At 41.5% G+C, this 27,567-nt stretch overlaps 1 protein-coding gene across 8 annotated transcripts; it reads left to right on the forward strand.

Moving 5' to 3' along the window:
- Nucleotides 1-44: 44 nt before the first annotated feature.
- LOC123584286 (GSK3B interacting protein) lies at nt 45-25,655 on the forward strand. Of its 8 annotated transcripts, none has more exons than XM_045452003.1 (5): nt 93-146; nt 16,381-16,441; nt 17,147-17,308; nt 21,250-21,508; nt 23,923-25,655. In XM_045452003.1, exons 4-5 carry the CDS (start codon nt 21,251-21,253, stop codon nt 24,082-24,084), a joined length of 420 nt encoding a protein of 139 aa, XP_045307959.1. In that variant the 5' UTR covers nt 93-146; nt 16,381-16,441; nt 17,147-17,308; nt 21,250; the 3' UTR covers nt 24,085-25,655. The 8 variants fall into 8 exon arrangements, with proteins under 8 accessions (XP_045307960.1, XP_045307959.1, XP_045307963.1 ...); XM_045452007.1 differs by lacking the exon at nt 93-146 and adding an exon at nt 159-462 and having other exon boundaries at nt 17,147-17,332; XM_045452006.1 differs by lacking the exon at nt 93-146 and adding an exon at nt 159-462.
- The last annotated feature ends 1,912 nt before the right edge of the window (nt 25,656-27,567 follow it).

The raw sequence follows: 27,567 nt of genomic DNA on the forward strand, positions 1-27,567 counted from the left end.
TAGGGCTAAGGAGGCGGGGAGAAGGGCCCTGAAGGGAGCGGTTCCGGCTCCGAGGGGGCGGGGCGAGGGCGGGAGGCGGGACGGCGCCGCGGGGCCGCTCCAGAAGCCCCGGGAGGGAGGAAGAGGAGGACGCCGGGCGCGCGCAGGTGAGCTGTCGCGGGGCCGGATGCGGACGGGCGGCCGCCGAGAGGGGCTCGGGGCCGCCGTGGGGCCCTGCGAGCCGGACGCAGCGGGCCGGGCCGTGGGGGGCGACGGCGGAAGGGGCCCGGTGGCCGCGTTGACAGGGGTCTGAGGGTGCGTTTGGCCTGGGCCGTGCGGTCACCCGGGACCCCGACCCCGGAAACGGGCGCTCCGAGCTCCGCGGGCCCCACGCGAAGGGCTGCAGCACCTCCACCTCCTTCCCGCCCCCGGTATGGACCGGTGCCCATTGTCAGCAAGTTATGCGTCCCCCGCCTCTTTCAGGTATTGTTTCCCAAGCTTCGTCCTCGGTACTGTTTGGCTAGCGGCTGGCAGTTTCCAGAGCGCTGCCTTCGTGCAGGGTGTGCTGCACCGGCGACCGGGAAACTTGAGTTTGGGAGGCATCTGTGGGCAGAACTGCTTTCTCTGACCGATGCCAGAGCCTCCGGACCCCGCCGAAACCTGGGCGAAGTACTTGTGCTGCTCTGGGAATCTGCGCAATCGTATTTCTGCCTTCGTTTGGGGGGAAACTCCTGCAGAGGCCGAGCCGGACGTTAACTTGGTCAAACCCCACCCCCCACCCCCCGAAAGGCCTGCGTGCGGGTGTTCGGTGTCCTGGAGGCCAGATGCCCGGGGTTAGGATCCAGACTAACTGAGCTTGAAATTGGGGGCGAACCTAAATAGAGCCGCGATACACAACGGTTTCATTAGGGATAGCGAATGAAGACAACCGGTTTAAGGAGATTTCACTGATGTGTGGGTAAGTTCCACAAATGCCTTAGAAACACCGAGACAGCCCGGAAGTGTTGACAGATGAGAAAGCGGAAAAACCCCTTTCCACAACCACCTTTTCATTTGAGAACCAGAGTGTTCTCTGGTATATGTAGTTGCTTGGATTGTTGGTTCCCCTCTTTCTTTGTAGACTTGTCCCAAGCATCCTCAGTAACTTCATTCTCCTTGCTCTTCATTCATTCAAAAACATTCGTTAAGGGTCCATTAAATCTAGGTCTCCGCAGTTGGTGATGTGGAGAAGGTAGAAAAGAATCCAAGGAGTTTGTGTTCTATAGTGAAAGGGCCATTACTGTCTTCAGTGAGTATTGATTTATTGAGTGCTATGTGCCAGCGACTGTTCTCGGTGCTGGGGATACAGCAGTGAACGGATTAAGTGGCCGCATGGAGCTTCACATTTCACTGAAAGGGAGGGAAACAGTAATTAAATAGTATATCATATGCCCTGTGCTGGTAAGTGCTGTAGAAAAAACATAAAGCGATATAATGAAGAAGGAAGAGATTTACCACTTTTACGTAGAGGGGTGAGAGAAGGCCTGTCTTATTTAATAAGATGGTGGGTTTTTTTTTTTTTTATTTTTTTAAATATTTTCTTTTTAATTTATTTTTGAAAGCAAGAGAGACAGATCATGAGCGGGGGAAAGGCGGAGAGAGGGAGGAAGACAATACAAAACAGGCTCCAGGCTCCTAGCTGTCAGCACAGAGCCATACGAGGGAGGGGGGGGAGGGGGGCTAGAACTCACAGAACGCGAAACCATGACCTGAGCCACCCAGGTACCCCAATAAGGTCATGTTTGTTTGTTTGTTTGTTTTTTAATTTTTTTAATGTTTATTTTAGTTGTTTTTTTTTTTTTTTTAATTTTTTTTTTTCAACGTTTATTTATTTTTTGGACAGAGAGAGACAGAGCATGAACGGGGGAGGGGCAGAGAGAGAGAGAGGGAGACACAGAATCGGAAACAGGCTCCAGGCTCTGAGCCATCAGCCCAGAGCCTGACGCGGGGCTCGAACTCACGGACCGCGAGATCGTGACCTGGCTGAAGTCGGACGCTTAACCGACTGCGCCACCCAGGCGCCCCAATAAGGTCATGTTTTAAAAGAGACAGAGAAAACTGGGAAGCAAGGCATGGGGATACCTGGAAGAGTTGTTTCCCGGGGCAGGGGAACAGCAGGTGCAGACCCTAGGGCCAGGGCATGCTTGGTGAGTTCAGAGAACATCAGCGGCGAATGCAGGGGAGTTGAAGCTGGGGGCTAGAGAGTAGGCAGTCTTACAGAGCCCCATAAGGACTTTGGCCTTTTACTTGGGGTGGGTGAATGGGTTAGAGAAGAGGAATGACAAAATCTGGCCTAATTTTCCACAGGGTCATGCTAACTGCGTTCTGGAGGTGGGAGGACCGAAGGAGAAAAAGCCAGACCAGTTAGAGAGAGGTATTGCAGTAATCCAAGCAACAGAAAGCAGTAGCTTGGACTAGAGTAGTAGTGGTAAAGGTAGTAAGCAGCAGTTAGTTTCTGGGTGTATTTTGAAGATGGTAAGTAAGATGTGTGTACGAATAATAATTATGTTTGCCATAAAAAGAGTATAAACAAAGTGATGAAAAAGTGAGATCTCATCTGGCTGGGAATCAGAGTAGGCCTTGAAAGATTTGAACTGGACTTTTGACAAATGGATACAGTTGACTTCTTTCAAGTCCGAGTGATATGTGACTTCTTTTGGAATACAGAATTGCATTCAGGCTGTCCGTGAAACACCTGAAATTTCAATCAGTAAAGAAAAATAAAAATCGGAAGATTTTACAACTTACATGCTCCCTTTGAGTGTTAAGCGTGTTGCCTTGTGCATGCTATGTTTTCTAGGAGAAATTCATAAATGTTAAGGCTTAGGACATAGTAGTATTATACCTTTAGCTCAAATAGGGTATGAACTCACCGTAAATCCCAGTGCTATTTTCGTGTTTTCATCATCGCAAAATGTTAACACCTAGTGCTAATTAAATGAGGAAAGTGAAGAAACACCGTCAACTGAACACTGTCAACTTCTTAAGAATTCTGTAAAAGACTTTGAAGTGACAGGTTAGAAGCTGTATACCAGAGCTACGTACATCCTTCAGAGAAATCCGTGTTAATGTGTGAAGCAAAAGGAAAGCGGATGAAATGCTCTTGGCCTTTTGAGACTTGCACTTGAGGTAGGATTATTGGCCGTAGGGCTCCCACATTGCATGGTCCTGGGAGTTGTACAAGACAGCAACAGCCACGGCACTTTACATGGTGTAAAGAGGGCCAAACTCAGAGTTAAGTGGCTTGAGTTTCAGGGTCAGGTCTTTAGCTATCTTTTTAATATATAATAATTGACAGTGTTTCCTGAGCTTAGCACCACGCTAAGCACTTTCCATAAACTCACTCATTTAGTGCTTGGGGTATCCCTCTAGGTAGGGGCTGTGGTTAGCTCTGTTTAGAGAGGAAGGACTGTGTGACTAGAGAGATTCAAGTATATTGCCCCAAGTCTCAGAGTAAGTGGCAGAGCTCAGATTGCTGCCCTTTGCAAGACCCTTTAACCACCGCACCATACTGGCCACTTCTTGTCCATGTTGAGAGGATTTGCCAGGCTGAAAATCTAATAAAAGTAATCATGATTAAGATACTGCGTTCCAGCCCTCTGTGGACTTTTGCAATGTCAAACTCTCAAAGTGAAAATATGAACTCTATATACTGCTCTGGAAATCATGCCGCCTCTATTCTTTTATCATGCCGTATGTATGAACTGTGTTTTGTCATCAAGGACAAATCCACAGTCTTTTTTCAGCTCTTTGATGCTGTAAATTTGTGTTGAAACGCAGCAAAGCCTACTAAATTAAGTAGAGAATGAACAACTTAGTGATAAATACCTTGGTAACCAGTTCATAAATCCTCCAAAACACTAACATAGCACAAAGATTATACCAACGGACGAAGTAAGAGCTTGTTCCTAAATAATTGATGTATGATGTTATAAGGAATGATTTTGGAAACTTTATACAAGGTGACACAATCTACCAGAATAACTGATAGCACCAGTAAGGTATTCCAATTATTTGAAGGTGCCGGTGATGGAATATTGCTCAGAACCTGGTAGAGAGCCAGTTCAGAGTTGAAATGGAAAGCAGAGAGGTTTTCTATTTTATATCTCTTTGGATATTGATTTCTCTTATGTTGCTTATACTGTACTTTATATTAAGTGTAGACCAAATCCTCTTTATAACCTAGAGGATTACATGGAAACAAACTAATGCTGGGAGGATTTTTATTTTAAGCGTTTGGTATTTGAGACTTTTCTTAGAATTTCATTTGTAATTTCTGGTTTTGAAGGAAAGGTTGTTTATGGGGGTATAATGCTGATGCTTATTTACAGTTTTTTTTTAATATGAACTTTATTGTCCAGTTGGTTTCCATACAACACCCAGTGCTCATCCCAATAGGTGCCCTCCTCAATGCCCATCACCCACCTCCCCTTCCTCCCACCCCCCATCAACCCTGTTTGTTCTCAGGTTTTTTTTTTTTTTATTTTTTTTTAATGTTTATTTGTTTTTCAGAGAGAGAGACAGAGACAGAGTATGAGCAGGGGAAGGGCAGAGAGAGAGTGAGACAGAATCTGAAGCAGGCTCCAGGCTCTGAGCTGTCATCACAGAGCCTGACATGGGGCTCAAACTCACAAACCGTGAGATCATGCCCTGACCCAAAGTTGGAGACTTAATGGACTGAGCCACCCAGGCGCCCCTGTTCTCAGTTTGTAAGAGTCTCTTATATTTTGGCTCCCTCCCTCTCTAACCTCTTTTTTTTTTTTTTTCTTCTTCCCCTCCCTCATGGTCTTCTGTTAAGTTTCTCAGGATCACATAAGAGTGAAAACATATGGTATCTGTCTTTCTCTGTATGACTTATTTCACTCAGCATAACACTCTCCAGTTCCATCCATGTTGCTACAGAAGGCCAGATTTCATTCTTTCTCATTGCCACGTAGTATTCCGTTGTGTATATAAACCACAATTTCTTTTTTTATTCATCAGTTGATGGGCACTTAGGCTCTTTCCATAATTTGGCTATTGTTGAAAGTGCTGCTATAAACATTGGGGTACAAGTGCCCCTATGCATCAGCACTCCTGCCTGTATCCCTCGGGTAAATTCCTAGCAGTGCTATTGCTGGGTCATAGGGTAGATCTATTTATAATTTTTTGAAGAACTTCCACACTGTTTTCCAGAGCAGCTGCACCAGTCTGCATTCCCACCAACAGTGCAAGAGGGTTCCCATTTCTCTGCATCCTCACCAGCATCTATAGTCTCCTGATTTGTTCATTTTAGCCACTCTGACTGGCGTGAGGTGGTATCTCAGTGTGGTTTTGATTTGTATTTCCCTGATGAGGAGCAACGTTGAGCATCTTTTCATGTGCCTGTTGGCCATCCGGATGTCTTCTTTAGAGAAGTGTCTATTCATGTTTTCTGCCCATTTCTTCACTGGATTATTTGTTTTCAATGTTCAGTGTTCAGTGTTTTCAGTGCTTCAGTGTTCTTCACTGGATTATTTGTGGAGTTTCGTGAGCTCTTTATAGATTTTGGATACTAGTCCTTTGTCTGATATGTCATTTGCAAATATCTTTTCCCATTCTGTTGGCTGCCTTTTAGTTTTGTTGATTGTTTCTTTTGCAGTGCAGAAGCTTTTTATCTTCATGAGGTCCCAATAGTTCATTTTTGCTTTTAATTCCCTTGCCTTTGGAGACATGTCAAGTAAGAAATTGCTGCGGCTGAGGTCAGAGAGGTTTTTTCCTGCTTTCTCCTCTAGGGTTTTGATGGTTTCCTGTCTCACATTCAGGTCCTTTATCCATTTTGAATTTATTTTTGTGAATGGTGTAAGAATGTGGTCTAGTTTCATCCTTCTTCATGTTGCTGTCCAGTTCACCCAGCACCATTTGTTAAAGAGACTGTCTTTTTTCCATTGGATATTCTTTCCTGCTTTGTCAAAGATGAGTTGGCCATACTTTTGTGGGTCTAATTCTGGGGTTTCTATTCTATTCCATTGGTCTATGTGTCTGTGTTTGTGCCAATACCATGCTGTCTTGATGATGACAGCTTTGTAGTAGAGGCTAAAGTCTGGGATTGTGATGCCTCCTGCTTTGGTCTTCTTCTTCAAAATTACTTTGGCTCTTCGGGGCCTTTTGTGATTCCATACAAATTTCTGGCTTCGAGGAGAATGCTGGTACAGTTTTGATTGGGATTGCATTGAATGTGTAGATAGCTTTGGGTAGTATTGACATTTTAACAATATTCTTCCAATCCATGAGCACGGAATGTTTTTCCTTTTCTTTATATCTTCTTCAGTTTCCTTCATAAGCTGTCTATAGTTTTCAGCATACAGATATTTTACAGCTTTGGTTAGGTTTATTCCTAGGTATTTTATGCTTCTTGGTGCAATTGTGAATGGGATCCGTTTCTTTATTTGTCTTTCTGTTGCTTCATTATTAGTGTATAAGAATACAACTGATTTCTGTACATTGATTTTGTATCCTGCGACTTTGCTGAATTCATCTATCAGTTCTAGCAGACTTTTGGTGGAGTATGTCAGGTTTTCCATGTATAATATCATGTCATCTGCAAAATGAAAGCTTGACTTCATCTTTGCCAATTTTGATGCCTTTGATTTCCTTTTGTTGTCTGATTGCTGATGCTAGAACTTCCAACACTATGTTAAACAACCACAGTGAGAGTGGACATCCCTGTCGTGTTCCTGATCTCAGGGAGAAAGCTCTCAGTTTTTCCCCATTGAGGATGATATTAGCTGTGGGCTTTTCATAAATGGCTTTTATGATGTTAAAGTATGTTCCTTCTATCCTGACTTTCTCAAGGGTTTTTATTAAGAAATGATGCTGAATTTTGTCAAATGCTTTTTCTGCATCGATTGACAGGATCATATGGTTCTTTTCTTTTATTAATGTGATGTATCACATTGATAGATTTGCAAATGGTGAACCAGCCCTGTAGCCCAGGAATGAATCCCTCTTGATCATGGTGAATAATTCTTTTTATATGCTGTTGAATTCGATTTGCTAGTATCTTATTGAGAATTTTTGCATCCATATTCACCAGGGATATTGGCCTATAGTTCTCTTTTTTTGCTGGGTCTCTGTCTGGTTTAGGAATCAAAGTAATGCTGGCTTCATAGAATGAGTCTGGAAGTTTTCCTTCCCTTTTTATTTTTTGGAACAGCTTGAGAAGGATAGGTATTATCTCTGCTTTACATGTCTGGTAGAATTCCCCTGGGAAGCCATCTGGTCCTGGACTCTTATTTGTTGGGAGATTTTTGATAACTGATTCAATTTCTTCACTGGTTATGGGTCTGTTCAAGTTTTCTATTTCTTCCTGTTTGAGTTTTGGAAGTGTGTGGGTGCTTAGGAATTTTTCCATTTCTTCCATGTTGTCCAGTTTGTTGGCATATAATTTTTCATAGTATTCCCTGATAATTGCTTTTATTTCTGAGGGATTGGTTGTAATAATTCTATTTTCATTCATGATTTTATCTATTTGGGTCATCTCCCTTTTCTTTTTGAGAAGCCTGGCTAGAGGTTTATCAATTTTGTTTATTTTTTCAAAAAACTAACTCTTGGGGCGCCTGGGTGGCGCAGTCGGTTAAGCGTCCGACTTCAGCCAGGTCACGATCTCGCGGTCTGTGAGTTCGAGCCCCGCATCAGGCTCTGGGCTGTTGGCTCAGAGCCTGGAGCCTGTTTCCGATTCTGTGTCTCCCTCTCTCTCTGCCCCTCCCCCGTTCATGCTCTGTCTCGCTCTGTCCCAAAAACAAATAAACGTTGAAAAAAAATTAAAAAAAAACAAAACTAACTCTTGGTTTCATTTATCTGCTCTACAGTTTTTTTAGATTCAATATTGTTTATTTCTGCTCTGATCTTTATTATTTCTCTTCTTCTGCTGGGTTTGGGGTGTCTTTGCTGTTCTGCTTCTGTTTCCTTTATGTGTGCTGTTAGATTTTGTATTTGGGATTTTTCTTGTTTCTTGAGATAGGCCTGGATTGCAATGTATTTTCCTCTCAGGACTGCCTTCGCTGCATCCCAAGGCGTTTGGATTGTTGTATTTTCATTTTCATTTGTTTCCATATATTTTTTAATATCTTCTCAATTGCCTGGGTGACCCATTCATCCTTTAGTAGGGTGTTCTTTAACCTCCATGGTTTTGGAGGTTTTCCAGACTTTTTCCTGCGGTTGATTTCAAGCTTCATAGCATGGTGGTCTGAAAGTGTGCATGGTATGATCTCAATTCTTGTATACTTATGAAGGGCTGTTTTGTGACCCAGTATGTTATATCTTTTGGAAAATGTTCCATGTGCACTTGAGAAGAAAGTATATTCTGTTGCTTTGGGATGCAGAGTTCTAAATGTATCTGTCAAGTCCATATGATCCAATGTATCATTCAGGGCCCTTGTTTCTTTATTGATCCTGTGTCTAGATGACCTATTCTTGTTTTAAGTGGAGTATTAAAGTCCCCTGCAATTACCACATTCTTATCAATAACGTTGCTTATGTTTGTGATTAATTGTTTTATATGTTTGGGGGCTTCCGTATTCGGGGCATAGACATTTATAATTGTTAGCTCTTCCTGATGGATAGACCCTGTAATTATTATATAATGCCCTTCTTCACCTCTTGTTACAGCCTTTAATTTAAAGTCTAGTTTGTCTGGTATAAGTATGGCTACTCCAGCTTTCTTTTGACTTCTAGTAGCATGATAGGTAGTTCTCCATCCCCTCACTTTCAATCTGAAGGTGTCCTCAGGTCTAAAATGAGTCTCTTGTAGACAGCGAATAGATGGGTCTTGTTTTTTTATCCATTCCGATACCCTATGTCTTTTGGTTGGAGCATTTAGTCTATTTACATTTGGTGTTATTATAGAAAGATATGGGTTTAGGGTCATTGTGATGTATGTAGGTTTCATGCTTGTAGTGATGTCTCTGGTACTTTGTGGTCCTTGTATCATTTCACTCACAGAATCCCCCTTAGGCTCTCTTGTAGGGCTGGTTTACTGGTGATGAATTCCTTCAGTTTTTGTTTGTTTGGGAAGACCTTTATCTCTCCTTCTATTCTAAATGACAGACTTGCTGGATAAAGGATTCTCGGCTGCATATTTTTTCTGCTCATCACATTGAAGATTTCCTGCCATTGCTTTCTGGCCTGCCAAGTTTCAGTAGATAAATCTGTCACTGGTCTTATCGGTCTCCCTTTATATGTTAGAGTGTGTTTATCCCTAGCTGCTTTTAGAATTTTCTCTTTATCCTTGTATTTTGCCAGTTTCACTATGGTATGTCATGCAGAAGATCGATTGAAGTTATGTCTCAAGGGAGTTCTCTGTGCCTCTTGGATTTCAATGCCTTTTTCCTTCCCCAGATCAGGGAAGTTCTCAGCTATGATTGTTTCAAGTACACCTTCAGCCCCTTTCTCTCTCTCTTCCTCTTCTGGAATTCCTATTATACGGATATTTTTCCATTTCATTGCATCACTTCTCTAATTCTCCCCTCATACTCTTGGATTTTTTTCTCTCTCTTTTTCTCAGCTTCCTCTTTGTCTCCATAATTTTATCTTCTAATTCACCTATTCTCTCCTCTGCCTCTTCAGTCCCAGCTGTGGTCGCATCCATTTTATTTTGCACCTCATTTATAGCATTTTTTTAGTTCCTCATGACTGTTTCTTAGTCCCTTGATCTCTGTAGCAATAGATTCTCTGCTGTCTATACTTTTTTCAAACCCAGCAATTAATTTTATGACCCATTATTCTAAATTCTTGTTCTGTTATATTGCTTAAATCGTTTTTGATCAATTCGTTAGCTGTCGCTACTTCCTGGAGTTTCTTTTGAGGACAGTTCTTCTGTTTCGTCATTTTGGATAGTCCCTGGGGCGGCGGAACCGCAGGGCACTTCCCCTGTGGTCCGGAGTAACTTGTGTTGGTGGGCGGGCCGCAGTCAGACCCCATGTCTGTTCCCAGCCCACCGCTGGGGCCACAGTCAGACTGGTGTCTACCTTATCTTCCCCAGGGGCAGGACTCACTGTGGAGTGGTGTGGCCCCTGTCTGGGCTACTTGCACACTGCCAGGCTTGTGGCGCTGCTTTGAATGGGATCTGGCGTATTAGCCGGGGTGGATCCGCAAGGTGCACAGGGGCAGGAGGGGCAGACTCAGCTTGCTTTGCCCTCGGTGGCCCCCTGCGGGAGGGGCCCTGCAGCCCTGGGAGGGAGGCAGACCCCTCGGAGGGATGGATCCACAGAAGCACAGTGTTGGGTGTTGGCGCCGTGCAAGCAAGGTCAGTGACGGGAACTGGTTCCCTTTGGGATTTCGTCTGGGGGTGGGAAGGGGAGATGGCACTGGCCAGCGCCTTTGTTCCCCGCCTAGCTGAGCTCTGTCTTCCGGGGCTCAACACCTCTCCCTCCCAGTGTCCTCTTGCCCTCCCGCTCTCTGAGTAGAGCTGTTCACTTTTAACATTGCAGATGTTAAGTCCCGCTGGCTGTCAGAACTCACTTAGGCCGGCCCCTCCGCTTTTGCAGGCCAGACTGGGGGGCTCTGCCTGGCCAGGCGGGCTGCCCTCCACCGCCCCGGCTCCCTCCCTCCAGTCCGCGTAGCGCGCACCGCCTCTCCGCCCTTCCTACCCTCTTCCGTGGGCCTCTCGTCTGCACCTGGCTCCGGAGAGTCCGTTCTGCCAGTCTTCTGCCGGTTTTCTGGGTTATTTAGGCCAATGTGGGTGGAATCTAGGCGATCAGCAGAACGCGGTGAGCCCAGCATCCTCCTGTGCCACCATCTTCTCCGCTTATTTGCAGTTTAAAAGGCCTCTCAAATTAATGCTATCTGTGTATTTCTTCACTGTTAGCTCCCTCCATAATCAGCAAAAGTACCGTACAATTCTGTTGGCTTGATTCGTTATTACTCAGTTGTGTATATGTGTCTCTGCCATTGTTGGAAATGGGGTGCAGAGTAATTTTATAAATCAGTGTACAAATGGAAAAATAGGCCATTTTCATTTGAATTGCAAATACCATGGGGGTGCCTGGGTGGCTCAGTTGGTTAAGTGTCCAACTCAGGTCATGATCTCATGGTTCTGGAATTCGAGCCCCGCTTCGGGCTCTGTGCTGACAGCTCAGAGCCTGGTGACTGCTTTAGATTCTGTGTCTCCCTCTCTCTCTGCCCCTCCTCTACTTGCTTTCTGTCTCTCTGTCTCTCTCAAAAATAAACATTAAAAAATTTTTTTAATAAAATTCTGTATATTTGTAATACTATAAATGATTCTGATTTTAATTTCAAAACACACACATATCTTAGAAAACACACACAAAATGTTATGTGTTAACAGAAAACAAAGATTAAACTAGCTTTGGCTGATTCCTGAATGTTGCTAATTATAATTAATCAACTTTATTCATCTTTACTTTCAAAACACTTGTTTGAAATGCAGATAAATTCAAACCTCTCAAGCTACCAGTTACTTTAACTATCTCAACAGCTTGGCTTCTCTAAGAAGAATGTTTCCGCTTCTATACCTTGTACTTCCCAATATATCATGTTTTCAAAACAGGTTTGTCTTACTGCAAACATAATATATTTCCTTTTTGCCATAGAAAAAGTAGAAGATAAAAAGTTAAGAGGTTGGGAATAAAGGCCTTAGTAATCAATATGTTGATAACCAGTTTCCTGCATCTTCCAAAAACACTACCAGAGCTCCAAAACCATACCACCAGATGGAGTAAGAGCTATCAAGAATTACCTTGGCTGTTTGCAAAACACAGTATCCTAACTGCAGTGGGAGGAGATATAAAGACTTAGAGAGGTCTAACTCGATACTAACCTGCTACCCTTCTACTAGCTTCCACCTCTGCTCATTAATTTTATACCCCTAGCTAGATCCAGTGCCTGGAATTTTAAGCCTTTTGAGTTAATTTCTAAGATTAGAGCAGTATTTCTTTTATTTTTCACTCAAATATTTTTATCAGAAGCAAACTCTAGGGGTATGGAGGCATAACCTGAAGAGGATATGGCTTAAGACCTCCGTGTGCTTTAAAGTTCTAGGCAATTTTGCATCATGCTACCTAATACTGTTACTATAACAGTGACGTGTATTTGAGGGGAATGTCTACAGTGTTTATCCGGTGGCTTTGTATGCCCCTTGTCACAGGGCCAAGTATCACAGCTTGAGAAGCAGAGAGTTAGAGTTTTTTCTTTGGTTTATTCATTCGGAAAATATTCAGTGAGAAGCACCTGTCTGGCTTAGTCAGTGGAATGTGTGACTCTTGATCTCGGGATTGTGAGTTCGAGCCCTACATTGGGTGTAGAGATTATAAATAAATAAACTTAAGTATATATATATACACACACACACATATGTATACATATATATATATACATATATATGTGTGTGTATACATACGTATATATAGATATATATATATTCGGTAAAGATCTGCCTTATGGGAGATGTGCTGATGCTGTAGACATCACGGACCCTGATTTGCAATGAAGTATGAAAACTTGCAGCAATACTGATGCAAAGGAAGAAGGACATAGTGATTTACTCTCTCTTGAGATCAGATACAGAATCCTGAAATAAATGTGTCTGAGCTGAATTTTGAAGAATTAAAAGTCTGAAAGTACAGCTCAACTTTGAAAAATGCAGGCACCAACCCCCATGTAGTTGAAAGTCCAGATATAACTTTTGACTCCCCAAACTCTGAACCAATAGCCTACTGTTGACCTGAAGTCATACCAATGATATGAACAGTTAACATATATTTTGTATGTTGCATGCATTATGTGCTTTATTTTTAACAATCAGTAGAGAAAAGACATTACTAAATAAGTCACAAAGAAGAGAAAATAGATTTATAGTACATTATTTTAAAAATCTGCATGTAAGTGGAACTATGCATATCAAACCCATGTTGTTCAAGGGTCACCTGCAGTGTCAAAATACAATGGTTTTTAAGTTTGAAACATGAGTCTCATACAAATTTAGTAAGCATGTGTCAGAAATGTATTTAACTCCATAGAGTGAGTCATGAGAATAGAAGGCACAGTCTAAGAACTACAGTTAATGATGTTGTAATAGCTGTGTAACAGGACCGGTGGTAGCCACACTCGGGGTGAACACGGGGTGAACACGGTGTAACATATGAACTTGTCAAGTCATTAAGTTACGTACCTGAGACTAACATCGTGTGTCAACTATACTCAAATTTGTGTAATGTATTTAACTCATTAATGAAGGAACTGGCAAGGTGGTAAAGCTGATCCAAAGTAATATGGGAAAGGAGTGCCTGGTTGGCTTGGTTGCTGGACAGTATGACTCTTGACCTTGGGGTCATGAGTTTGAGCCCCCATAGTTGGTGTAGAGATTACTTTAAACCTTTTTAAAATATATATATATGGGATTGTCCAAAATCACTGAAAGAAAAACTGAGAAATAAGATCACAAAGTTAGCTCAAAACTGGCTACTGGGATATGCACTTGTAGTGAAGGCAGAGGGACAGGGCCCAGATTTCCCTTTCTATCTGAAACAGTGAGAAAGTGGGCAAAAATATATGGGAGAAAAAGGCTTTTAACACTTAGGGCATCAGACAATGAAGAACACTGATCCCTGAGAGGCAAGATACAAATGAGATGAGCCCAGGGGCGCCTGGGTGGCTCAGTCAGTTAAGTGGCCGACTTCGGCTCAGGGTCATGATCTCGCAGTCTCTGAGTTTGAGCCCCGCGTCGGGCTCTGTGCTGACAACTCAGAGACTGGAACCTGCTTCAGATTCTGTGTCTCCTCTGCACCTCCCCCACTCATACTCTGTCTCTCTGTCTCAAAAATAAATAAATATTAAAAAAAAAAAAAAAAAAAAAAGATGAGATGAGCCCATTGCCCCAGCTTATTGCCTCAAGAGAATTTCTAGCCATGGCACCAGGAGAAGAAGCCCATGTGGAGCCCAGTAGTCTCCCTTCCCTTAATTGAGGATATGGAGCTAGGAGTTCAGAAAGGCGAAGCCAGCTAGGGAGGAATACTAGAAAGTAGAGAACTTCACAGAAAGCAAGAAATACACAGAGGATCCTTCTCCAGCCTGCAGCTGAGTGTTGATCAACACGTAGGTGTGAGGAAACTACCCAAAAGAATTAGAGGACTTTTCAGAACTCAGGACCAGGGATGTTCCTGTTCCTATCACCCTTAATGGAAAACCTCATAATCCCTAGGACATCAGAATGTTCAGAAAGGTTTTTGACTCTATAGTTGTGTCAAAATTAACCAGAAGTGAGGTGTAGCTTTGATACTGCCTTGAAAAGTCTAAAAGCAAGACCCAAAAGGACCAAGCTGTTTCCAGATAACTATACCCCAGAAGAATGCTCAATAATAATTATAGGAGTATTAAAATAACCAAGACCATACAAGGTAAAATACACATTGTCTGGCAGCCAATAAAAAATTACCAGGCATGCAAAGCAGGTTTACTCTAGGTTTACAACCTATAGTAAGAAAAATCTATAAGTTGAAATTAATCCAGAAATAGCAAATCAGTAGACAGGGACATTAAAACTCTATTTCATATGTTTAAAAAGCTAGAGAAAAGACTGAACAAATTAAGCAGAGACATGGAAACTAGGTATTTTTTTAAGACTCAAGTTGAAGAGATTGGATACAGCAAAAGAAAAGATTCGTGAATTTGAAGACATAGCAATAAAAGCTCTTCAAAGTGAAACACAAAGAGAAAGAGACTAAAAACATGAAAAAAGGAGTAGGACAACTTCACTTAGACTAATGTTTATTAAATTGTGGCGTCCCTGAAGAGGGGAGGAACAGATCAATGTTTGAGGAAATAATGGCCAAGGGACACCTGGGTGGTTCATTCGGTTGAACATCCAACTCTTGGTTTTAGCTCAGGCCATGATCTCACGATTTGTGAGTTGAAGCCCTGTGCCTGTCTCTGCCCTGATAGTGCAGAGCCTGCTTGGGATTCATTCTCTCCCTCTCTTTGCCCCTCCCCCACTCATGCATGCTCACACTCTCTCTCAAATAAATAAAAACTTAAAAAAAAGAATTTCCAAATTTTTCCAAATTTGTTAAAAACTATATAAACCCACAGATGCAAGAGACTCAGTGAACCCCAAGTAAAAGAAACAAGGGAAACTACACCAAGAGGAACAGAGATAACAGTGACATTAGATTTCTCATAGGAAATCACGTAAGCAAGAAAATAGAGAAACATCTTTAAAGTCTTGAAAGGCGGGGGGGGGGGGGGGGGAGCCCTGTTAACCTAGGATTCTATACCCAGCAAAACTATCTTTGAAAAATGAAGGTAAAAGGAAGACTTACTTAAATAAAAGCTGAAAGAATTTATTAACAGCGGGTCTGCACTACAGGAATGTTAAAGGAAATGTTCAGGCAGAGAAATATGATACAAATCATAGACACAAATGTAGACAAACAGGAAGGAATGCGGAACACCAGAGATGTAACTATCTGGTTAAATATAAAATACTTGTTTTCTTATTATCTAAACTCTGAAAAATTATTGACTGTTTAAAACAAAAGTAGTATGTACTATCAAGTTTCTGACCTGTAGAAGTAAAATAAGACAAAAATAGCACAAAGGCTACATAGTATACTCTTGTAAAGTTCTTCTACTGCACATGAAGTGGTATATCACTTCAAGGTTGAAGGTAGATGATGATAATTAAAGATGTATAGAGTAAAGTAACCACTAAAAACACACAAAGAGTTCTAGTTAATAAGCCACCAAACGATATAGAATAGATCCTAAAAAGTGGTCAGTCCAAAAGTAGGCAGAAAAAGAAGGAAAAGGGAAGAGAGTATAAATCGCATAAAGAAAAAACAAGGTAAATAATAACCATATCAATAATTATAGTAATGTTAAATATAAGTGGTCTAAACACTACGATTAAAAGGTAAAGATTGTCAGATTGGATAAAAAGGCAGGAGCAAACTGTATGCTGCCTAAAAGAAACCCACTTTAAATATAAAGACGTTGTTATTACCATTCTCAAAGCTTAAAACTATTATATCAAAATCAAATTTTCCTGTCTGGGTATCAGCACCCATCAAATTGGGCCATCTGTATCTATTATTACTCTTCTAACATTATCCTTGTATTAGACTAGTTAGACTAGTCTCCTCAGAATTCCTGCCACACCCCATGCAGATTTTTGCTTATGCTCTGTTCCCTATGAAGAATTCTTCACAGCTCTAAAGTTCTTTCTGCTTTACCCATAATTTCGTCTGTGCTCATTCAAGACCAGTTTTGACTGACCTGTTCCATGAGTCAAAGTCAAGCCGCATCATAAATGACAATTGCATCATAGATCACAGAATGTCAGAGCTCTCAAGAGCAGTAAAGAATTTGTCTATTTCCCTTATTTTATAGGTGAGAAAACCATGAGTCCAGTGAGGTTACGTGACCAGCCCAAGTTCGTACAAGTTTAGTGGTAAGTTTGTAGAAGGACAAAAACATTGCTTTCTCTAATTATCTGCCACTCACGATTAAGTATATTTCTTAGGTTATAATTACGATGCATATGCGTAGCGTTAATATTTATGTACGTATTTCATGTGCTTGTCTTATTTCCCAAACTAAGCTACCAGTAGAAACCTCTAATTAGTATTCTAATGCTTAGAAAAATGCTGGATATATAGATGCACAGTGGATTACGATATTCAATTAATAAACGTAGAGTCTAAATTGACCAAGATCACAAAACATAAAAATAATTCATTACTTTTTACCATTTGAAACAAAATGGTTAATTACCCTCCATAGGGTAGCTAATATTCAAAATGTTTTTTCTAACATGTATTTCTAAATCTTGCTACTCCTATATAAAATAAGTTTCCTTTAGTACTTTTCTATCTACTGATTTTTTCAACCATAGTATAAACTCAGTTAATCATGTTAATCATTTTACTCATGAGTATTCACAAAGGTCTATACCTGTGCTGTCTGCTACAGGAACCACTATTTAAACTTAGATGAATGAAAATGAAATAAAATTTGAAATTCAGTTCCTCAGTCACTCTAACCAAGCTTGCTGGTAGCTATTGTATTCTGTGCTGATAAAGAATGTTTCTGTCATTGCACAAAGTTCTGTCGGGTCTAGAATTTGTTGTATGATGATAAATTGTTTTGCCTGCAGAAAGGGAAACCAAAGATTTTTACCAGATTCTCATACTGATGAGAGAACCATTCTGGTAACCAGACTACAGCTCCAAGGTGTCAGTAGTAATCCCAGTAGTGTCCCTTCACCGAAACGGACATGCATCCCCTCATCCTGTGTGGTGCAGGCCTCCACAGCCAGGTACACGAGATAATCCATTGAGAAGTAAGAGAAAATAGTTTACGGTTCATATTTTACCTGCTCCTGTTTAAATTCATATTTGTGTGTTTGTAATATTTTAATTGTAGTAGAATATGTGTCTAAGTAGACATATACCAAGGTGTCTGCTCAAAGTATTTTTGTTCCTGGAATGCGTAATCAGAAATGTAGAAACCATTTCCTTAGTGTCCCAGTGATAAAGCCACCCTATTGCTCCCTGGTCTCTCTGCTGTAGCTCCTGCACTGTCCCCACCAACCGACTTCCTGTTTTTTTGGCTCTGTGTTCAGTCTCCTCATGAGAGGATCTGTTTGGATAGGCCACTCGCCATCCGGAGTCCAGTAGTTGGACAGAGCTCTTGACTCAGGATACTTTATAAACCCCTTGCCAGCCTTGAGATGGTACCTTTAATTGAAACACCATCCCCAGTATTTTGCTGTGATCATGGTCCTGGAGTGACAGAGTACAAAGCATGAGCCTGTAATTAAGGAACCTTTCCAAAGAAAGCACTGAGCTTGGCAGGTGCTCTGAGCCTTCTTTTAAGAGAACCATGTAAACTGCCTAGTACTTTACATCGCCCATCCAGTGTGTGTATTAAAAATAAATTATAACTTCCAAAAAAGAAAGTCAGAAAATGAAGTCTCTTTGACTGTCTTCATATTCCTTTCCTGCCAATAGGGTACAGACACTGTGGTGGACAGAATAATGGCCCCCAAAGATGTCTGTGTTTTAATCTCCAGAAACTGAATATGTTACCTTACATGATAAAAGGAACTTTGCAGGTTTGATTAACTCTAGGGCCGTGGGTCTGGGACATATCCTTGATTGTCCGGGTAGGCCCAGTGTAAGTACAAGGCTCCTTGTAAGAGGGGTGCCCATGTCAAGAGTCAGGAAAGGAAGGTGTTACTGCAGAACCAGAGGGTGGAGTGATGTGTTCTGAAGATACAGGAAGGGACCATGAGCCCAGGAATACCGCCAACTTCTAGAAGCTAGAAAAGACAAGAAAACAGATTCTCCTTTGAAGGTTCCAGAAGTATTGCATCCCTGCTGATACCTGGATTTTAGATTTCTCTCCTTCAGAATTATAGGAAAAGAAACGTGTTGTTTTAAGCCACTAGATTTGCGGTAATTTGTTACATTAGCAATAGGAAGCTAATAGAGATGCATACTTCTATTCACGTTTTACAGAGCTTTTATTAGGCACTTTCTGCGTGACAGGCACAAAAATGTCAGAGTTTAATTTTTTATTTTTTTAAAGTTTATTTATTTTGAGAAAGAGCACATGCATGCGCAAGGTGGGGACAAAAAGAGAGGGAGAGAGAGAATCCCAAACAGTCTCCGTGCTGTCAGTGCAGAGCCCGATGCAAGGCTCGCAAGACTCGATCCGAAGGCCCCATTTTTAAAATCTCTTTGCTTTTATAAAACCAGTGAAGAGCTAGGGACACCTGGGTGGTTCAGTCAGTTTAGCATCCAACTCTTGATTTCAGCTCAGGTCATGATCTCACAGTTCGTGGGATTGAGCCCCACATGCTTAGCATGGAGCCTGCTTGGGATTCTCTTTCTCTGTCTCTCCCTCTGGGCCCCTTCCCCCCACCCCCAAATAAATAACAAATAAATATAAAAAACCGTTGACAAGCTAGATCAGTCACTGCTTTTCATTTTGGGTAGACTTGTATATCAGTTAGGATGCTTTCAGTTGCCTGTAAAGAATGGGAAATTGTTGGATTCAGTAACTGAAAATGTGAAGGTCGGACAGCTGTCAGGACTTTGGCCCCATTTCCCTCTGTATCTCTTAGCTCTGTTCTTCCCCACTGTCAGGATCCTGCTTGGGCTAGTTTCCTGTCTCAGGATGGCCACCGGGAACAACTGGGTCTGTGCGCTCAAACTGTTCTGGATTGAAGTGACTGGAAAGAATTCATGCATTGATTAGGACAGTCTTTAGCCAGGACTGGAGTCAGTCTCGCTCATGTTGCTTGGTTACCTGACTCAGTAGGAGAAGGAAGTGTTGTTAGGAAAAGGAAAGTGTACTGATAAGCAAGAACCTGTTAAAAACAACAAAAGATAAAATTGTAATATCTTGAATACTGCTTCAATATCGTTTCATGTATATGTATCATCACCAGCAGTTCTGAACAGGTCTATTTTATGCATCATGGAAAGACATTCTAGGAAAAACTCTTCTAAAAGATTGTAGTTGGGAAAGTTGTGTCTTTTTTGTCCACTGGTGATAATTATTACAGAACAGTTGGATGACTAACTTTATTGACCTGTGAGGATGTCTTCATTCTGCTGTTGGATTCTTCATCTTTCTCCATCATTAAAGTCCTAATTACAATGAATTAGACTCTTGCTTTAAAAGCTCGTCAAGATTTCTCATATAAACATCTTTTTTATGTGATGATTATCATTTCTGACATCCACAATTGAGGTACCTGTAGAAAAAGAGCTGGAATTTTTAAGATAGTAGAAAAATTATATAAATATTCATAACAAGTTGGAGAATCAATCATACTATATTCAGGACAATGAATGCTTATTCTAGCTCAGAGAAATGAAATCTTAACTGACTTTTAAAGCCTGCGGGTAAAAAGAAACCATATTTTCTTCTAAAGAAGCCTCCCTACGTTCCAACGCAATCTGACATTCATTAACTTTTCTTATTTGTGTATTTCAAATTTTAACAATACTCACTGCTGCCCCAGTCACAGAAGAGAAGCTAGAACTACATAGCAGCCGGCAGTAATGTTGGATTGAGTTCGCCTGAGAAATAATATTTTTCAAATTATAATCTTTGGATCAGTTCAAAGAAGTGGTGAAAACATGAGTCATTCAATAAATGTTGTTGGGACAGTAAGCCATCCATTTCAAAAATAAAGCTACACAAAATAAATTCCAGCTGGATCAGAGAATTAACTACACATACAGAGAATGAGAGCTCAGAAGAGTGCTTAAGAGGTTTTTAAAATGTGATCATCGGATGGGGAAGGCCTTCTTAAAACCCCAAATCCAAAAGTCATAAAAGGAGCTATTGAGAGTAGTGTAGTGTAGTGGGTCAGAATTTGTATTCTGATTTCAGAGACGAGCTGAGTTCATTTCCATTTCTGTTTTTTACAGCTGTATGATCTCGGAACTAAGAATACCCTGTAAATATTCAGAAAGATGTTTAATCGAAAAAATATATACTCACTGAGGCCTCATTCTGCCTCTCAAATGGGTAAATATTAGAAAAGATTGTCAAGAGGGTAGTGAAAAAGAGTATAGTCCCTCATATTCTATTCACAGGGTATAAATGAGTACAGCCTGTTTTTTGAAGGTGAATCAGCAGTCTGTTGAAAGTTAAAATGAGCATACACTTTGACTCAGCAATTCCAATTTTAAATACCTACACTAGAAAAATAATTACACATTAGAAAGAACAATGTACTAGGATTTTTATTGAGACATTGTTTGAAATAGCTAAAAGCTAATATTCTGAATTAGTGTCACTGTGGGGGAGGAGTGGAAAACCTAGGTCTTTTTTTTTTTTTTTTTTTTGAAAATCTGTACATGTCTGTGAAAAACCATCAAAAATGGTTTTAAATTTTTTTAACGTTTATTCATTTTTGAGAGACAGAGCGCGAGAGGGGGAGGGGCAGAGAGAGGGGAAGACACAGAGTCCAAAGCAGGCTCCAGGCTCTGAGCTGTCAGCACACAGCCCCACGCGGGGCTCGAACCCACGAACCGTGAGATCATGACCTGAGCCGAAGTCGGACGCTTAACCGACTGAGCCACCCCGGCGCCCCCCAAAAATGGTTTTAGACAGTATTTTCCCTAAAAGTTGTTATTAATTCATTACTGTTTTCTATGGGGCCGTAGCTACTTTTCATCAAACAATAATATTTGGCATGTCCGTCTGTAAACACGTTTTATATCTGCTCCTTTGCAGAATGGAAACAGACTGTAATCCCATGGAGCTAAGTAGCATGTCAGGCTTTGAAGAAGATGCACAGCTTAATGGTTTTGAAGAAGCTGATATGAAAGATATGAAGCTAGAAGCTGAAGCAGTTGTCAACGATGTTCTCTTTGCTGTTAACAACATGTTTGTCTCAAAAAACTTGCGCTGTGCAGATGATGTGGCCTACATCAATGTGGAAACAAGAGAGAGGAACAGATACTGCCTGGAGCTGACTGAAGCAGGGCTCAGGGTAAGTCACCTTTCTTTTTAGGGAAAAAAAAAAAATTTATTGCCGTCTTTACCGTTTTAGGGGTGGGGGAGCGGGAGGGGTGTTAACTGAGGACACTCAGCAGTTTCAAGATTTTTGTAAGGAAACTTTTTTCCCTACGAATTCTTACTGATTCTAAAGTCTTTGGGTCAACATGGGGAAATTGGATTTTTTGAAAAAGAAAAACCATTTGATTTGCAGAGTGTTACTTTGCTTTGATCATCACCCCCCCAAAGTAACTTATTTCTTGTCTGTAGCTGAATATGCCCACCAAAATCAAGCATTCTCTACACTGGATGAGTTTTGCAATCATTGTGTTAAGAGGACCTTTTCCCACCTCTCATAAAATGTCTCTTCTGGGGCACCTGGGTGGCTCAGTCTGTTGAGCATCTGACTCTTGATTTTGGCTCAGGTCATGATCCTCGGGTCGTGGGATTGAGGTCTGCATTAGGCTCTGTGCTGGGCATGGAGCCTGCTTGGGACTCTGTCTCTCCCTCTCACTCTCTCTGCCCCTCCCCTGCTCCCTGCTCACTGCTCACATGCTCGCTCGCTCCCTCAATAAATAAATAAACTTAAAAAAAACAAAACAAAACAGAAATAGGCAAATGAAAAGTAGAGATACATGACCCTGCATAAATTAATGTGATCTTACATGGATTAATTCCAAGGTGATGGTGTGAAGGTAGGAAGGATTCTGATCAGAGTGAGAACCCAGTGTGAATTTGAGTCATCTTGGGTGAGTCATTCTGCCTCTCTGAGTCCTTGCTTCTTTATAACCTAGAGACTAGAAAAGGAAGGAAGGAAGGAAGGAAGGAAGGTAGGAAGGAAGGAAGGAAGGAAGGAAGGAGTAAGAAAACTAAAGAGGATGGGGGGGTGATTATATGAATAGCTTGCAGAAAGGTCTAGATCACTTACAAACCTGGCACATAGGTATCCAAATATTTGTTTTTGCACTTTTACTCAGTTAAGTTACTGAGCAGCTGTCCTGTGTCAGGAATTGAAAATCAAACCATGAATAAGACATGATCCCCATCCACTAGGAAAACTACCGCCTAGCAAGGAAGAGAGGGGCAAACGGAACTGTAATCCAAGCAGACGGTGCTGCGGCCCGGCGGTTCTGAAGAGGGGTGACTCGTCGTCTGTAGATGCCTGCCTCTGCCTTTCATTTAAAGCAAAAACAGTGCCACTTCCAACATAAACTTGCATCTTCTATGACTTGAGTAGATGCCATAAAAAATTAGAGTTCATATACGGAATTCACACGCTTTGGTCAAGTCAACAGAAACTAAATTGATTTCCCCCTGCCCTGTGCTGGTGAACCCGGATTCATCTTGTTGGGGAAAAAAGCTCTCATTGTGTTTAAAGACAACGCACACACAGAATAGCATTCCCTTTTATCTCACAGGGCTGAGCACGTGTTTCCCTGACAGATAAGTAATGTGCTTATAATGTTAAACTAGTAATGTAACTAATTGTAAAGCATGATCATTAGAGATTCTTTAAAGATAAGATCTTTTAGGGGCGCCTGGGTGGCGCAGTCGGTTAAGCGTCCGACTTCAGCCAGGTCACAATCTCGCGGTCCGTGAGTTCGAGCCCCGCGTCGGGCTCTGGGCTGATGGCTCAGAGCCTGGAGCCTGTTTCCGATTCTGTGCCTCCCTCTCTCTCTGCCCCTCCCCCGTTCATGCTCTGTCTCTCTCTGTCCCAAAAATAAATAAACGTTGAAAAAAAAAAAAAAATTTAAAGATTAGATCTTTTAAAAAAATTTTAAAAAGGAATAAGTGAAAAATAATTTTTGTAAATCTTTAAAATATGGGCTGATATATATATTATCTATGATGTGCCTTTAATTAGTGATCCTTAATATATGTGGGATTAAATAGAAGGACGTTCCAGTCTATGAAAATGAAATACTGGTTCTGTGTAGCTTTCTACATTCCTTTTTAGGATCAGGAGTAGGTAAATTAAACTTTTACATTTTGAGACAAGAATGATAAAGAGGGCATTTAAAGCTGGTGGTGTTCCCATGTTTCAGACTGATTAGAAATATGCATATTGTAGGGGCACCCTGGTGGCTCAGTCGGTTAAGCGTCCAACTCTTGGTTTCGGCTCGGATCGCGATCTCACGGTTTCGTGAGATCGAGCCCTACGTCGCACTCTGTGCTGGCAGCGCGGAGCCTGCTTGAGATACTCTCCCTCCCTCTCTCTGCCCCTCCCCCATCACACTGTCTCTGTCTCTCAAATAAGATGAAATAAAACTTAAAAAAGAAATCTGCATATTCTGACTATTGATTGAGAAATCATGTCGTTGGGGAATGGCCTGTGTAAACCCTTGGTTTTTGCTTTCTGTACTGAGATGAAGTCTGGTTCTGTAATTCACTGTTGCATTTCTCTTGTAGGTGGTAGGTTATGCTTTTGACCAAGTGGACGATCACTTACACACCCCCTATCATGAAACAGTCTACTCTTTGCTGGATACCCTCAGCCCTGCCTACCGGGAAGCATTTGGAAACGCACTCCTTCAAAGACTGGAAGCTTTGAAAAGGGATGGACAGTCATGACTAAGCTTTTTCCTTCTAGAGGGGGCTGCTGCTGGTACAAAATGTTGACATAAAGCTTGAAATTCTTACATATTGTCATAGTGGAAAATGCATCTTTGGTTTTAGGTCTATCATTTCTTGCTTCAAATTTAGGCTTTTGACTCATATTATTATTGACTAATGGATTCTCTTTCTTAGTTTTGGATTCATTAAGGGAATCCTGAGGCCATTGCTGTGACACCATCTTTAAGACCTTCAAATTTCTTCGTATAGTATCTCTGCGTTTCAAAACCTAATCAGTATTTCATTCTGTTGTTTCAGGATTTCAATGCTGCCAGCACTGTCTTTTACATAGGAAATTCTAGGTTTGCACAGTAATAGACAGGAATTAAAATGACCTAACTTCAGACTTTGATTCAGCTTGCTGAATCAGGGGTCTGCTACTAGCTTGGACTGACTTTGTAGTAATTATTTTGCTACTAGCCTTATCGGAAACAAATTATCAACTAGTTTCCCCTGCACAAATTTTGGAATTCACTGCTTCACCTAATCTATTTATATTACTAATATGGACTGATAAAGATGAATCAATTATATATATTACTTCGCTAGTATTAAATGGAAAACAGGTACTGAAATGATAGTTCTGTATTCCTTGTTTGCAACAGCCAGCCAACTAAGAGGACAAACCGTTAGCAAATGAATGTAGTAATCACTTGTTTCCAAGATATTGAAGCACATAAGCAAATATAGGAACAGGCTCCATTTTTCTTAACAAAAAAACATCTTCAGTGTGTGTGTGATTGAAAAGGATGAAGATTCTGATGTCCTAGAAGACAATATTTTGGCCTGTGTTGATTCTTATTATGAATGTTTGTTTACATAATGTACAGTATATATTCAGAAAGTATTTTTGCTTCTACGTTTGCTTTCTCTAACGCAGTGCTCTGGTATTCCCGCAGCTCCCCCCTACCCCCCGCCCTTTCCCAACAGATGCACAGTGTGCCGTCTCCATGCTAAATCTGAATGTAATGTGAGTGCATCGTGTGGGTTTGAAACCAAAGGATGAGTGGAACATTCAGAAGCTTAATAGCTTAATATTTAAAAGAGGGAGACTTGGTTTTTATATTTGATTACAGGTACTAATATTTATAAAAAATAAACTGTGCCATGCTGCTACATGGTTTCAAGTACACGTGGGATACGAAGGATCGGGGAGTCGACTTCTTAGTAGCAATCTAAAGCAGCAGCTGTGGAAATGTTGAACTACATTCTGCATCTGGACGCACCTTCGTAATTTGTCATCTGCGGACCTTTTTGAATCATGATTAGGCAATAGGTACTTTTAGGCTCTGAAGGTCATGTAGACCAGATTGAAGTTTGGTTTGTATCAGTATTCATTGTCAGAGGTCACCGCAAGGCTCTAACTATGTTTGCTAAATGCGTGTTCATTCACAACTTTATTTTCAGATGCTAACTGTTTGGGCAGTGAAGTCCAACTGCAGGTCGGATTTTCTCACGCTTACTCTCAGGCTAAATAAATGTAAAGGAGATTTGTAAAGTTTGAATAAAATTCTGTTTACTCATTCTGAGCTAAGTATGAACAAAAGTGATTGTATGTTCGAAAATTGACATTGTCCGTTTTGTGATAAGTGGCTGGTTCCAGGAGCTTTTGTGTCCATTTTTGAATTCCATATTGTTACATTTTGTTGTCAAGTGATTTGCTCTTTTTATTATTATGAAAGAGGAACACAGAGAGAAGACATTAATAAAGCTATACAGACACTAAAACTATTTCATCTAGGTTGTTTAAAGAATTTAGTAAGACAAAGTAACAAGTAAAAGATAAAGGAAGCCTTGATTTCACTCCCCCAAAAAGGGGGAGGAAAAAAAAAGCAAAACCTCTAAATAATAAGTAACTCTTACAAGTCAACAAGAAAAAAAGGGAACAGTGGGCATATAATATGATCAGACAACTCCGGAAAATATATAGATGTTCAGGAACCACTTGAAAGATACTCAACCTGACCAGTAATTCAAGAAAGGAAAATAGGGTTAGCTGTGTATTTCACCTAATAATTTCATAACTTCTCTTATTTAAATATAATCATCTCAATAAGGATTTAGTGAGGGGCACTCTTACATTCTATCAGAGGGTATATTGAAACCTTTCTGGAAAACACTGGTAATAGAGCCTTTATAAAAAGCTTTTAACTTATGGACTGGTAGTATCTTAGCTATCTAGCATAGGGAAATGATTCAGCAGAAGATACACTACAAGGATATTCATTTTCTCTAACAAAACATTGGAAAGGCTCTAAAAAGTGGTTGTTATGCTACGTCCTCCTGATGGAAAAATGTGCGGCCGTTAAAAATCATGAAGAAAGGGGCGCCTGGGTGGTTAGTCAGTGGAGCATCCCACTTCGGCTCAGGTCATGATCTCATGATCTGTGAGTTCGAGCCACACATCAGGCTCTTTGCTGTCAGCACAGAGCCCCCTTCAGTTCCTCTGTCCACCCCTCCCCACCTCAACCCCTCCTCCTGCTCATGCGCTCTCAAAAATGAACTTCAAAAAATAATGAAAAAAAATGACAACGGGAAAAAATTACACCACATGAAAAAAAGAGATCTAAAACTATGATCTGTTTTCGAACAACGGGAAGAATAAATGTTCTGCAGTGTTAACACGAGCTATCAGGTGATAAGATCGGTGACTTTCGTCGTCTTCATGCTTTTTCACAGTTTCTTCATTAGCTTCTAGGCGATAATTCGGCGAGATCTGGATGGTGCTTCAGCGGCCGAAGAACCTTTTCCTCGCGAAAGCACCAAGCTGCACTGCATCATGCTCACTCCCAGGACCCTTGAAGAGGCAACTTGACTGCGAAGCCAGGACTGCCCGCCCACCCCCTGGCCCAGGACAACAGCCTTCCTCCCACCTTTCCTCCAGGTCAGCAGCAAATCGGCCGCTAGTGGTGTCCTTAGCCGCCTCCATCACACCACGCTCTTCCCTGTCTGGTGTTGAAACACCCAGGATGTGCTGTTTGTCACGGGGAACAGGGTGAAACACAGATCCTGACGTGTGCCACACGGACCTCCGAACTCTGCCCTCGGCCCCTTTGTTTTGGGGATGGCTTGGCCGAGACGTGGACAGAGGGAGGGCCTTGCTCAGCAGTCCACCCGTGAGCACGCGTGGGGTCAGAACCCCATCTTCCATCTCCACCAACTGACCCCATCCAGTGACACAAGCGTCACCTGAACTCCGTGGCTGCAGGCTTACTTCATTTTATCGCGCTTCACAGATAATGCAGGGGAGGGGGGAGGCGGGGCGGACAGTTCCCACAAATTAAAGGTATATTTGTGTGGTCACCTGTGATCAGTGATCTTTGATGTTACTATTATCATTGTTACGGGTGCCACAGAGCACACCTATACAGGACGGTGAACCTTATTGATGAACCTTATTGATAAACCGTGTTCTGACGGCTCCAGCGACCAGCCGTTCCC

This window comes from Leopardus geoffroyi, chromosome B3 (assembly GCF_018350155.1).
Source record: "Leopardus geoffroyi isolate Oge1 chromosome B3, O.geoffroyi_Oge1_pat1.0, whole genome shotgun sequence".
NCBI lineage: Eukaryota > Metazoa > Chordata > Mammalia > Carnivora > Felidae > Leopardus > Leopardus geoffroyi.